General features: G+C 39.8%; 1 protein-coding gene across 8 annotated transcripts in view; it reads left to right on the forward strand.

Moving 5' to 3' along the window:
• The window catches only part of atp2b1a (ATPase plasma membrane Ca2+ transporting 1a), a 50088-nt gene that overhangs the window by 32924 nt on the left and 2583 nt on the right, over positions 1-14581 (forward strand). For 2 of the 8 annotated variants that reach the window (XM_028012016.1, XM_028012017.1), the window contains exons 6-21: positions 1522-1680; positions 2462-2500; positions 4123-4278; positions 4366-4580; positions 4751-4993; positions 5111-5352; positions 5774-6011; positions 7337-7516; positions 7606-7693; positions 7786-7892; positions 8211-8402; positions 9264-9477; positions 9552-9763; positions 9872-9979; positions 10619-10807; positions 11363-11452. In XM_028012016.1, the coding sequence (XP_027867817.1) occupies positions 1522-1680; positions 2462-2500; positions 4123-4278; positions 4366-4580; positions 4751-4993; positions 5111-5352; positions 5774-6011; positions 7337-7516; positions 7606-7693; positions 7786-7892; positions 8211-8402; positions 9264-9477; positions 9552-9763; positions 9872-9979; positions 10619-10807; positions 11363-11452 (2672 nt within the window). Of the gene's footprint in view, positions 1-1521; positions 1681-2461; positions 2501-4122; positions 4279-4365; positions 4581-4750; positions 4994-5110; positions 5353-5773; positions 6012-7336; positions 7517-7605; positions 7694-7785; positions 7893-8210; positions 8403-9263; positions 9478-9551; positions 9764-9871; positions 9980-10618; positions 10808-11362; positions 11544-13301; positions 14425-14581 lie in introns of those variants that run through there. The other 6 variants (XM_028012022.1, XM_028012024.1, XM_028012019.1 and 3 more) reach the window with 6 other exon arrangements.

Genomic DNA, 14581 nt, shown 5'->3' on the forward strand with positions numbered 1-14581 from the left:
CTGCGCTATCTGTTGATATTGATAACATGCCTATTATGATATATATTATTGATTTATTGTCCAGCCCTAGCTTGAGTCTACTCACATTCTGTCACAACTTTAGTCACAACTTTCAGTGTGTTTCAATTTAACCAAAGCAGACTGATTATATATGCATTGAATATATTTATGACTTTGATTTGTAAAACATTCTGCGCCATCTATTTTTTTCTTCCATTTTAATTATCCACAACCTTGAAAATTAACATAATGCACTTTGAAATGGTTGGGTGAAAAGCAAAAGGAAATGTGAAAAGGCTCAGTGAATATGAAAACATTAGCAGTTTTTAAACGTTCTGTTGAAATGACGTGTTTATCTTAGGAAAGACAAACTTTATGAATCATCTGGTCTCTTTGAAATCGCACCACTGATATTACTTGCTTAGTATTGAATCAAAATATATTTTAACATATTTTCAGTTGTTTTGCATGCTCGCAATGGTTTGCTGTGCAAAATGACACTAATCACAATGCTTGTTTAGAAGAGATTAACTGTTTTTTGTTACACTTTTTACTATGACTGTACTAATATGGTAACAAAGGGCTACAATATTTGTTAGACTAAACCTTCCTAAAGTACCATCTAAAATGACAAATAGGCAACGCTATTAATTAAAATAGCTTTTCCATAGGCTACTTCACAATTGAGGCAGAGATTGTAAAAGAAAATTATCAGTGTAAGAATTTTTATGGCATGCAGTGTAGGTTTCATTGAAAAGGCCTGTGCCATTTAAAGACTTGTTAAAATAGAGTGAATTAGTATTTCTGTCATGTGTCTGCATGTAATTGACTCCAAGCTGTTGGTTACTAATGCCACAAATGTAAAAGGTGGCCACTTCTGTGCTCAGTTTTTCCTGCAGATAGCTTTTTGCTTCGTTTTGTCTCAGTTCAAAACCCAGTTGACATTGTCTGTCTGAGCGTATATAAATCTTTTCTCAAATGTATTTTAGGTTGCAACCTCTTTCACGAAAGTAGGAAAAGACAGAGAATTTATTTATGTTCTTCTGACCTACATCATATGATGTTTTCCTTTTTTGAATACATGAAGAAAAATCTCCAGAGGAATTTGGAGCTGCTACACAGTTGCATCGTTTTAGTTCTCCGTTTCAATCGGCACAAATGAAAATGGCTGTTTGATTAAAATGACTTTGATTAAAGGTTTGCCGGGTTTATGCATTAGCAGCAGTTTCTTTCTGGATCATTATTTGTATTTATTAGCCCCATTTTAAACCCTGCATTTATTTATTTTTTCATGTGCAGCTTAATGTGTCACATAAAAACCCGGCAAACGCAGTTTCTAAATAAGACTTCAGCTTAACATTTGTACCTAAATTAAAGGAAAAGGCAAAGTCAAACGATGAGGCTATAAAAAGTGTATTTAAACAAGAATAAAATCAGCCAGAGGCACAACAAAAACAGTTGCCAATGGTCTACTGTTTTTACCTTTGATGCTTTTACTGATACTTTGTTTTCTGTTTAAAGGCACTCATGTAATGGAAGGCTCAGGGAAAATGTTGGTCACTGCTGTCGGTGTGAACTCACAAACTGGGATTATCTTCACTTTACTTGGGGCTGGCGAAGATGATGACGAAGATGATGAGGAGAAAAAGGAAAAGGAGGAGAAGAAAAAGCAGAAAAAAAGTTTGTGGCATTCTTGACTACGTCACCTTTTTATTTTTATTTTTTAACCCAGTGTTTTTCAAATTGGGGGCTACCAGAGGGTGCTAACCCTCTTCCCTCAGAGGGATACTGGGAAGATGGCGGGGGAAGCAAAAATCCAAAAATAAATTAATCCCATAATTTTTATTTTATTTTCACTTTTTTTCATTACAATTTTCGTATTATGTTATTCTATATTTTTTTATTCATTAATTATTTTAATATAAGTTAAAATAATTTATCTAAATGTTATTTATAATGATCATTTTCTGATTTGCTGTCAGTCCATTTTATCAGACTGACGGAATTTTCAAAATGCCTACTGGCTGATGAAGCTAAACATTGTCAATACACTCTACTTAAAAACTTAAATTTTATTGATTGGACAAAGACATATTTTAGTCAAATGTGAATCATCAGTAATAGACAGTTACAGGATATCTAGATGGAGCTAGAAAAATGCATATCATAAAGTCTGAGTTACAGCAGCCGTATTAACAGATCAACATTCAGTTTTTATTTTCTTCACAATATGACTTCTCAATAATATCAAACATGCAGGACTTTATAAGCACTGCACTTTCACCTCTAATATGAATGGCGTTCAGGATACAATATAATGTCAGAAACCTGACTCGGAAGCGATATAAATGTTCTGATTGTTTTTGATTCGTTAATGATTTCTTTATCCCCTCCCGCCCCATTCCACCCTATTCCTTCCCTCTCGTTCCGCTTTCATCCAATTCCCCTTTATCCCCATTAGACAAGAAACAAGATGGATCAGTGGAAAATCGAAAAAAAGGTATGCTTCATACCCACAAATGCTGATTGATTGCCTCATATTAACAAAGCTATGCTGTTAATTTTTCTCCAACTGTTTTTTATGCAGTTTTATTTTATTTCTTTTGCGGGACACTGTGTCAGGGTGAAGTTAGTACGGGCTGTCCCGGGCTGTCCGGTGTAGCGTCTGGCCCTCCCCTCTCCCTTCCCTCGTCCTTCCCTGGCACATTGTGCTTTGAGCAGCAGGTGCTATTGAATCCAGTTATAGCGATTAGTGGTGAAGAGATTAAAGCCTTGCAACAATTTTGGGGCCAGGACATCTGCTTTCCCACCCATGTCTCTCTTCAAGTTGTCCCTCATGATTTTTGTTGGGGTTTTTTTTTAGCTAAACTCTTCACTGGGCAAACTGTAAGAGCTCCATTGATGCAGTTGTAGATTTAAAGCAATGATATCTAGGCTGTTTTCTGCTAATTCAGATAGCGACCCAGCCTTCTAGCCCTGCTGGGACTTTATGATCGGTCTGTGACCAGAACCCTGGCACTGCTCCGCGGTGCACAGATTCCCTCTCCCTGCCAGGAACCAACAGTAATCCTTTAGACTGAGATTACAGCCACCGTGTGAGTGCAGAGGAAGCCAGAGTGCACAGCAGCTGCACCACCGCTGTGCTTCTAATGCATACAGTCAAATCCAAAGCCAGGTTACTGTCTATGGTGGAATACATTAAAAAGAGCCTTTGGTGAATTACGTAGGAGCGCTTTGTGCTTCTGAAAACAACTCGGATCAGCTGTATTAGCTGTGTCTCAACAGGGCACAGTGATTTAAAAAAAATGTGTTTTAAGTTTAAATATTTTGTCATTCTTCCATTTTGACTCTGCTGCATATAATAGTAACATATTTTTAAAAACAGCTTCTTCTTCCAAGGAATGCAGCCACAACACTAGTTGTTTACTTTTGCCAGTATTACCTTTAGGAGAAATCATTCTGGCTTTCCACAGCATACTTCTTTTTCCTTTTCTTTTCAAGCGCTGTGCCACTTTGAATTTAATTGATAAATCCTATGACTATTTTCAAGACAAGTAATGAAGGAAATGTACTATTTTGATAATTGTATTTAATCTGTTTCTTAGAGTTTGTAAGTGAAGCATGTTCATAAATTCAGTAAATTGCATTACTTATTTTAAATTACCAATAATTAATGAGCGGGACATTTTATGGTTTTGATTTCTTCATTTCATGATTTAAAGATGACATAAAATTTGATATAATGGATATCACAGCTAGCCTGTGCTTTCTTTACACTTACACTTACTTTCTGACTTCTTTACACTTACCCACATCAATTATTATGTGTTTTGGGTATGAGACTAATAAATATTCTAGCACTCAACATTTTGTTGCTTCCAGTTGCTGGTAGTTGTTGTATTTCTCTTTGTGGTTTTAAACTGTAATAGATCAGGCAGCAAATCGGACAGACTTTTATTGCAAAGTTCAGAGAAGACAAAAAAAAATTATTCCACATTAAACTTTGAATATTTGATGTCGACAGAGTTTATCTATATGCATACCAAATTCTGCTGCTTGCTCTGTGTTTATGGTGGCACAGTTCAGTCCATTAATCTGTTTGCTTTGTACGCTTTGCTGCAGCAAAAGCACAGGATGGTGCTGCTATGGAAATGCAGCCTCTCAACAGCGATGAAGGAGCTGATGCAGAGGAGAAGAAAAAAGCCAGCTTGCCAAAGAAAGAAAAGTCTGTTCTCCAAGGAAAATTAACCAAGCTAGCTGTGCAAATAGGAAAGGGAGGTGGGTAAAAAAAATCAAAAAAACTTTTTGTCTCAGATGATGTTCACCTGTAGATCTGCTTGTGATTGGGCTTTGATTTCTCCGCAGGGCTGCTTATGTCGGCCGTTACAGTCATCATCCTGGTGGTGCTGTTTGTGGTGGACACATTCTGGTACCAGGGCCTGCCTTGGGTCCAGGACTGCACACCCATTTACATACAGTTTTTTGTGAAATTCTTTATCATTGGTGTGACCGTTCTGGTGGTGGCTGTTCCAGAAGGCCTGCCACTTGCCGTAACTATCTCCCTAGCATACTCCGTCAAGGTAAATTCTGCCAAGTGACCTTTAGTCAATGCTTGACCAGCTTACACACACCCTTATTAAAGCAAGCAGGCCAGACTGTCGAGACGTGGCTAACTGATACCTTTAAGCCGTGCTGTGATCGCCTTTGTTTCCCGACAGAGTTCGAAAGATTTTCCTCCTTCTTCTTACAGAAAATGATGACAGACAACAACCTTGTGAGACATTTGGACGCTTGCGAGACAATGGGTAACGCTACAGCCATTTGCTCTGACAAAACTGGAACTCTCACCATGAACAGAATGGCCGTGGTCCAGGTCTACATTGCTGAAAAGCACTTCAGGAAGATCCCTTTGCCGGAAAACATCCCCACCTCAGTTCTAGACACGCTGGTCCTGGGCATAGCAGTTAATTCCGCCTACACTACTAATATCTTGGTAGGCGTGTTTAAAATAATAAAAGAAACAAAAAGTACCCTATTTGTGAGTTATAGTGTGAGAAACTAGATCTAGAAACATAACTTGGAGTTTCTTTTTTGTATTTCTTTTCCCCAGCCTCCAGAAAAAGAAGGGGGTCTGCCTCGTCAGGTGGGCAACAAAACGGAGTGTGCCTTGCTTGGTTTCTCTAACGACCTGAAGCGGGATTATCGGGCCATCCGCGCTGAAATCCCCGAAGAGAAATTCTTCAAGGTCTACACCTTCAACTCGGTGCGGAAATCCATGAGCACTGTGCTGAAGATGGCAGACGGCAGCTTTCGGATGTTCAGCAAAGGAGCCTCGGAAATTCTCCTTAAAAAGTAAAACCTATTTTCTTTTTCTGGCGTCGGCCATGTTGCCTGTAGGTTTTTCTGTTGATGTGAAAGTTGTTTCAGTGCCACGGTTGGCCAGACTTTTCACTAAATTATGTGTAATAGCTTAAGCAGCCAAGAAGTTCAAGTGTATAACACCCAAACCCTTTACTTAAACTAAGCAGTGAGAAAAGGAGCCGGTAACAGCTCCGTAAGCCTCTTAATTAAGCAGGCTCTTTTTTAACCCACAGAAGGCTTAGTGTTCCACCGAATTATCGCAGCACACCACTGAAATGTCGCTTTTCCTGCTTCCTCTAATCTTTATACAATCTGGATCACTTCTTTTACACCTGAACTCCTAAGTTCCCATCTTGTCATACTTTATTTACATTTATGGTTTCATTTCCCGTTTTTATTTAATTTTTTCCAGGTGCTATAAAATTGTGACAGCGAGTGGCGAGCCGAAGGTCTTCCGCCCGCGGGACAGGGACGACATGGTAAAGAAAGTCATCGAGCCGATGGCTTCGGAAGGTCTCAGGACCATCTGCCTGGCGTACAGAGACTTTCCCGCCTCCGAAGGTCAACCTGACTGGGACAATGAAAGTGACATTCTCACCGGATTGACCTGCATCTGCGTGGTTGGCATTGAGGACCCTGTGAGACCAGAGGTAATGACACATTCTGGCGCTACAGTAGAATCATAGAGATCAAAGCAAAATATCATAATGGCCTAGTTAAAGTCCAGAGTCAAAGCCTACTGAGATTCTTTTGCACAACAGAAGAACGGCAACTTGGGATGCAACTAAAGATTTCAGTTATTCATTGATCTATTGATTACTCTGACGATTAATCGGATATAAAAATTGGCACATTATGCAGAGTTTTTATATAATCCATTTTATGCAATATTATAATTACATTAAAATATGCAAATAAATTGACATTTTATTGCCTAAAATGCATCAACATAGTGTACCTTAGAGCACGCTTGATCATTTGTTGCAAAGGACTCATTAGCAGCTAGAAAATGTTTCTAGCATCAACATGAAAAGATCAGCCATTTGTGCATAACATCAATACAGGGAAGCGCTAATCTACTGGTTATTTTTTTGATAATAAATGGATATTGAATTAATGAATTGATTAATAAATGGATAGCAGTGGTGCTCAATAAGATATTTTTGCACAGAATTTGAAGCTGAAACTAAGCCACTTGAGTTCTGGGTAGAACATATTTACAGACAAATGTTTTTATTTTTATCTTAAAAGCAAAATGTCTATAGTTTTTGTAAAGTTTTTGGCTTAATTACTGCTGAGTGTGATGTTTCAGCAACTGGCCTTTATTTGACTATATGCTGCAGTAAACGATTAATCAACTATTAAATTGCTAATTTATTATTAATTCTTTAATGGTGTCGACAGTAATCTCCATCCAATCTCAGCTAGTGCAATTATGTTTAGAAAACATAATTTTCCTTCCACTTCAGTTATACACAAAATAACATTTGAAAGAGTTCAAGGGTGTGAAAACTTGTGTAACACTCTGAACATCTAGCCCATCGCAGAGAGAAGTGTAGATGCTACTGAAATGTTGGCATATGTCCCTATCCCTCGTCTGCAGCCTAAATAGTCTTGTAAAGGTGATGATGGGAGAGAGGATCTGCTTTGCAACTTGACCATGTGACAAAGACTTGGTTGGAATCAAACCGGCAGCTCGGGGTTTCCTTTGCCGGCCACGCAGGCTTTCTAAGAAAGGGAAATGAGGGTCAGCGCTTTTTAAACGGTTTCCCCTGAGTGAGGCAACGAGACAAATGTGGACTTTGTAATGTCTCTTTAAGTGCTTGGCTTTCTGTATATTTTTGCTCGTCAGGTGTTCTTGTTGGAAATGATGCAGGATGTTTAGACCGAGATGGATTCAATATCAGTTTTATTGTCGGAGTTTTAAAACCCCCGACTGAATGGCTCCATTTTTTTGTGTGTCTGCCTCCTTCAGGTCCCGGACGCGATTAAGAAATGCCAGCGCGCTGGCATCACGGTGCGGATGGTGACCGGGGACAACATCAACACGGCGCGCGCTATCGCCTGTAAGTGTGGGATCCTACAGCCAGGAGATGATTTCCTCTGCCTGGACGGAAAAGAGTTCAACCGCAGAATACGCAACGAAAGAGGAGAGGTGGGGCCATGATAAATTACTCTGGCTTCAGAAATTCCAGTAGTAGCTGCAGAGAAATTGTATTGAAACTTTATTCTTCACCTTCTCAGATTGAACAAGAGCGTATTGACAAAATCTGGCCCAAACTCAGAGTTCTGGCTCGGTCGTCTCCCACAGATAAACACACCTTAGTTAAAGGTAGTGTCGGTTTAAATGTATAAGTGCATCTAAAACGGTTTTACATTTTATGGCTTGTTTGTTTATGAATAGTGTTCATTTTTTTCCTTTAGGGATAATTGACAGCACAATAGCAGAGCAGAGGCAGGTAGTCGCAGTGACAGGTGACGGTACGAATGACGGTCCCGCCTTGAAGAAAGCTGATGTTGGCTTTGCAATGGTGAGCATTTCTTTGTTTTAAACACTTTCATGTTATCCTTATAAAAAAGATGTAAACGCATAAAAAACACATATCTTGGACGTGCCGTGGTGGCATAGTGGTTAGCGCGACCCATATTTGGAGGCCTTGATTCCTCGACGCGGCCGTCGCGGGTTCGACTCCCGGACCCGACGATATTTGCCGCATGTCTTCCCCCCTCTCCTTCCCCGTTTCCTGTCAGCCTACTGTCATATAAGGGACACTAGAGCCCACAAAAATATACCCCCTGGAGGGGTAAAAAATAAAAAACACAAATCTTTTCCCTTTTGCTGTTTTCAGGGCATCGCGGGGACAGACGTGGCGAAGGAAGCGTCAGACATCATTCTGACCGACGACAACTTTTCCAGCATTGTTAAAGCCGTCATGTGGGGACGGAACGTGTACGACAGTATCTCCAAGTTCCTTCAGTTCCAGCTGACCGTCAACGTCGTGGCCGTCATCGTAGCGTTTACAGGAGCCTGCATCACACAGGTAAACCATTTTGTTAATGAGACCAGCCTGGCCATTGTTTTTCTGCGCTATTCCGCTCGATTCAGATCTCACTTACAGCACAGTCTGGGCTTTCTCCCATTCACTTTGATTCCAAATATTGACTTTGACTAAGAGCCATCTCATTTGGCTTGGCACTTCTCCCTTCATAGTTGAGGTTGGAAAAAACAACCTCCACTGGTTGTTTCCTACTACTTCCTGTTATCTCCTTTGTCGTTTTTGCCAGTAGTAACATCCGGCTGTTGATCACGTGACTTGACTGATGTGTTTCCAATGCAGTTTTGCGAAATACACGTATTTCAATATGGCTGACAAACCACCTCACCTAGCACAGACATTTTTTATGGAAAACTGTGTATTTTTTCAAAAATGCTGTTTCCGTTAAGAAAATTTATTTTTGCTATTTCAATTTTCACATTTCTATGGTTAATGGAAATGCTGCTATTGTGGACTTTTTGAGGGCTTTACATACACAGGTGTGTGTCTTTCCAAATCAGTGCCAATCAGCTGAATTCACCACAGACATATTCCATTTCACTGTAGAAACATCTCAAGGATAATCAGTGGAAATAGCTACATTTTGAGCTTCAACACAGTATTAAGTAAAGGCAGTAAATACTTATGAGAATCTTTTTTTCTTTTAAAAACATCTTTTGCATGTTGTCATGATGGGGGATGTGTGTAGAATTTTGAGGAAAGAGATGAACATAATGCAATCTGGAATAAGGCTTTAGCATAAAATGTGGAAAAAAATAAAAGTACAGTGAGTACTTTCCAAAGGCACTGCAAGTTATGAACTATAAGGATGGCATCATGTTTATGCCCTTCTTTCTCTGCTGCTAGGATTCTCCCCTGAAAGCAGTGCAGATGTTGTGGGTGAACCTGATTATGGACACATTCGCGTCGTTGGCTTTGGCCACCGAGCCGCCAACAGAAGCCTTGCTGCTGAGGAAACCGTATGGCCGCAACAAGCCTCTAATATCCCGCACCATGATGAAGAACATTCTGGGTCACGCCGTGTACCAGCTAACCACCATCTTTACACTGCTTTTTGTTGGTAAGAAGCTTTTTTCATTCTGAATTTGAAAGATACCTTTGTCCCTTTTAAAAACCCTTTTTTCTGTCTTGCAGGAGAGAAGTTGTTTAACATCGACAGCGGCAGAAATACCCCTCTCAACGCCCCACCCTCTGAACACTACACTATAGTTTTCAACACCTTCGTCTTGATGCAGCTTTTCAACGAAATCAACGCCCGCAAAATCCATGGGGAGCGGAACGTGTTTGAGGGCGTTTTTAACAACCTCATCTTCTGCACTATAGTCCTCGGCACATTTATCATTCAGGTAAAACCAGAAGGTAGACTATCGAAGAAACAACTTTCGTTTCTTCCAACATACAAGAAACTCCATTTGTATGTGCAAAATAATTGTGTCTTCATTCTGCTCTTCTAGATACTTATAGTGCAGATTGGAGGGAAACCGTTCAGCTGTGTGGCTCTGTCCTTGGATCAATGGCTGTGGTGCACATTCTTCGGCTTTGGCTCCTTGCTCTGGGGACAGGTAGGACAATAGAAGTCTTTCACCTTCATTCTAGCAACATATGTGCTGTTACACTGCCCCCTAGTGGTGAGCCTGCTGGATGATGAATGGTTTTTACAGTCTTATTAAATATGTTATATGATAAAGATACATTGGGGAGCATCAGATATGTTCTCTGGTTCAGAACATCTAACAAAACAATTATCTTTGCAGTCATTGTGAAAAATGATCAAAGGGCAAAAATGCTACTAAATTTCCAATTTTTCATGTTGCAACCACAAGCATAATTTATTTTCTTGCTTTATTTTCTCCTTTTTAACAATATAAAAATTTAATAAACATGAAATTGCCTGTCTGGACAGTGAGTCTGCAAACAGCGGAAGGTGCTTTTTCCATACTACAGATATGTTTCGTGTGAATTATTTATCCCTCTACACGGACTGATGCCTTTCACCTGCATTATGCAGAAGCTTCCATTGGAAAAAAAGTATTTTTCCACTTCTACTTTTCATGTGATGTTTGACTTTGCTCCATGTTATCAGCAGCATTTTCTTTCCGTTTTATTTTTTATGGCATGTTTCACATGTAGGAAAGAGCCGTCTTCTCAAGAATAAAACCAACTCCCAACTGTTCTTTTTTTTTTCCCTTTCTTTTTTCCAGCTCATCTCCTCAATACCCACTAGTCGCTTAAAATTCCTAAAAACAGCAGGCCACGGCACCCAGAAGGATGAAATCCCTGAATACGAGCTGGAGGAGTTGGACGACGTGGATGAGATCGACCACGCTGAGCGGGAGCTGCGCCGAGGCCAGATCCTCTGGTTTCGAGGCCTCAATCGGATCCAAACTCAGGTAATCGTTATTACATATGCCTGCCTTTTACACCCCCCACACACATACCTTGGGAATCATAAGCCATAAACCATTTAACTCTGTTGCTCTTCCAGCTTAAATCTGCGTAGTGTTCCTTCTCTCTGCATTCTTAAAGAAAGTAAAAATCCCTCCTTTTTAATTCTCTTCTGCTTTTTGAGCTTAAGCGAATTTTGTTGCGCCTATTTCGGACTGAAACCGAGTCCATTTGCTATAAACTCGGCTACTGTGGAGGTCTTGATCAGTTTGGACAGAAATCACAGTGGAACAGTGCGCATTGGAACGGATGGAAGGTTTCTGCAGAGAAAAAGAGTGAAATTCCGATCAGATTTTTGCATCACGGGTTTCCTCCGATCAGTGCCTTCAAACCTGATCACTTCCTTTTCTCACTATACCCAAGTCCAATTTCAAAGTGACATGTTCTTTGGTTTCTGCTGCCTTTTCTTTATTTTTTTCTCTCTCTTCTCCCTCTCCTCTGGCTGTGTTGTTTTATTTCCCTCTGGGCTTTCTCCTGTCACGCTGTCTGATTCTTTGCAGATGGATGTTGTGAGTGCGTTCCAGAGTGGAACTTCCTTTCAGGGGGCTCTAAGGCGGCAGGCCTCCAACTCCAGCCAACAACAGCACGATGTAACCAATGTTTCTAGCCCTACACATGTAGCCTTTTCTACTACTACCACTACTGCCCCTGCTGCCAACTCCGCTTCTGCCACTGTGGGGTGTGAGTGCGTGTTCTCCTTTAGTGCATGAGACTTTTCTTCTGTTTGTTTTGTTTTTTTCTTCTAACATCTTTCCCTTACTCTCTTTTTCTTACCTAATGTTCAACTTTTACACTCTCATACTTCCCCCTAATGTTCCCCTATGTTTAATCCAAATGACACCAATCTACATCCTCCATACTGCTTTGATAACTCTGCCGTATATAAATGTCCTCTGTAACCAGGTCTCTTCAAGCGTCAAGGTGTTTTTATCTGTGTCATCCTGTTTTCTGTTTTGCTTCTGCTTGGGTCTGAGAAATGGAAACCTTTCACTGTTATCCTGTGGTGAACGGTAGTGGGAGGGGAGGGATTGTGTGTATTTTTGTTGATTTATTTTTTATTATAAAGATTATATCCAGAATTCAGCAGGTTTGTCTGCGGCTACCTCAGTCTGCTCTGTGCCTTCATAGCAGTCATGGGTCTTTGTCGCAGCTCTCTAGTCCCTGGTTGGGTAAATGTTTTGAGTATATGCCCATGATCACGAGCTAAACAAGAGAGAAACACCCATGACACGGAAATGCTGGAAATCTGATCAAGTTCCAGTGGATTTCTCATCAGTCAGTGGTTAAATAATGATCCCTTTCTTTCCGACTGGTGAGGCTGTGGAAAAGATTGAAGTCAGAAGAATGTTCAGTGCCGTCCTGCAGTCAAATAGAGCTATTGGAAGAAAGTTTGTTGTTGTTGTTTGGGATGTATTCATATTTGCTTTTGAAATTGTTTCGTTGTTTTCCTTAGAGGGGAAAAAAACTATCTAAACCAAATTTGGTCGTATCTGGAAATTGAATTTTCTTCTAAACTTAATAAGTGTTTGTACCACCCTTGGCAGCATTAACTGGCAATGAGTCTTTATTACCTTGAGAATTGCTTCAATTCGGCAACATTCCCTTTTTGAGCCTGAACAACCCAATGAAGGTCAAGATTTTTTTTTTATTAGAAATGTAAAATTTGTCAAAAAAATAAAAATAAAAGCAATTTGTAAGGGGGATGCACTTTTTTACAGCAATGTACTTGAATAGACTTTCAGCCTCTTTTCATCTGCTTCTTTATGCTGAAACTGGATCTTTGTTGTTTGATGGCACCACTTCCAAAGGCCCTTGCAAGGCTTGTCCTCTCACTGACTCCTAGACTTTTTCTCTTTCAGATCTAACCAGGAAGACCTTCTCACCATCTGTGGAGTTTAAATATCTTATCCATGTCATCCTCAGGGAATTAACGCACAGTTGTATGTAAAACAATAACCCTCAACATTAACAGTTTTTTCCCCCCCCCCCATTGTTTTAGGGGGAACTCCATCAGATCAACAGCATCTTTATTCCCAAACTCGTCTTTACAGATATTCTCTTGTCTTCATGTGAATACTTTTGTGGTGGAATGTGTCCAGTATGGCAAAGTTTTTCCGAAATGATCTTTGAACTCCACTGACTTCCCGCGTATTCTTCCTTAGATACTGTGAAATGTGTCATGGGCTATACTCAAAGGTTTACTGCCATTGAAATAAAGGTAGCGCTGCGCTCTGCATGGGTTCAAAGTCTCTGGTCTCGTTTGTGAGTTTTCTCCTCTTTGTGCTGTTCTCGGCTTGTACACGAGCTTGTAGACATGCTTGGCTGCTGCAGCTTCTTTGTTTTCCCTCCACAAACATAAACTACAACTGACCACCACTTGTTTTATCTCTTCTGTCTTTGTCTCTACTCTTCATCTCTCTCTCCCTCTCTGTCCTTTAGCTCTCTTCCTGTCTGACTCTGATCTTTAATAAGCATGTCCAACAATGATGAACAGTCCTCTCCTTTCCTGATCAAATGAAACAAACCTCCAAGCAAGAGATTTCTGAAAATAATACTAGAGTAAATTTGGGGGGAAAAAAGTATCTTCAGAGGGTAAATTTATATATTAAATTCATGTCTTGCTCTAGAAAAATATTTTACATGGCTGTAATTTCTCACATATCACAACAAAGTTGAGGTTTTCTCACCACACCACTAGGCTGCAATGTTATTTAACCTCCATCTAAGAGCCTCCAGCTTGTCTCTGTGCAAGAAGATGGATTACATTCTGACATGTTACTGCATTGGCCATTGACCATCGATGACTTCTCTAGAGAATTTGTCCGATTTGAGCAGATTAAGATTTATTTTCAAAAGTCACAAACATTTTTTTTTCTGTTGGATTAGTAAAAGTTAAACTGCCTTCCAAATGGAATCCTTATGGTAAAATGAAACAGATTTTCTCAAATCTCAGCTATCTTTATCTGTTTAGTTGGGATCTTTTAGAAGAAATGCCACTAATACAGTTAGAGAATATCTCAACTTCTCTCTTTGGCTCCCGAAACATATATTTTTAGCATGTCTCAAAGCATAGAAATTTATCCTGTTATACTTGATATCTGTAGCTGTACAGAAGCCTTTTAGTCACTACATTTAGATTGCCAGTAGAGGGCACATTACATCGAGAAAATTTGGGATTGCACTGCAGCTCAATAAGTTTTTCCATTATTGAGAGGCCGACACCTTTAGCATCTTACATTGGATATTACCACCAACGGCAACACCAGCAGTGAACTGTAAGTATTCCTTGGAGAACATATCTTGTTTCAGAGATTTCTAGGAAGCAGCCAAACTTCCCAAATGCGTCAGGTTTCACAACAGGTAGAATCAGTAGCTTTTACTTTCAGTAGCACCTTCCGCACAGAAGAAGGCTGTCGGCACAAGTTAGCACTTACATGTGGTCCGTTTACTGATTGGAGAAATGATTGGGAGTTTTCATTTTTACGATTGACTCGGCAAGGTAAAAATTAGACACTTCAAGTCACCAGCTAATAAATCTGTTTTAAAAAACAAAGTAATTATGGAAAAATAAAGGTGTCTGCTGTAAACTGGCCTAAAAGAAACACTAGTAAAACAGATGGACATAAAGTTTTCACCAAATCTTTTCTCAATTTAAATGAACTAACATTCAGAAGTTCTTTCCCTAACATTGAGTGAGAACAACCAGTCTTTGAAATTTC

The sequence above is a fragment of the Xiphophorus couchianus genome, unplaced genomic scaffold (assembly GCF_001444195.1).
Source record: "Xiphophorus couchianus unplaced genomic scaffold, X_couchianus-1.0 Scaffold1000103, whole genome shotgun sequence".
NCBI classification, from domain to species: domain Eukaryota; kingdom Metazoa; phylum Chordata; class Actinopteri; order Cyprinodontiformes; family Poeciliidae; genus Xiphophorus; species Xiphophorus couchianus.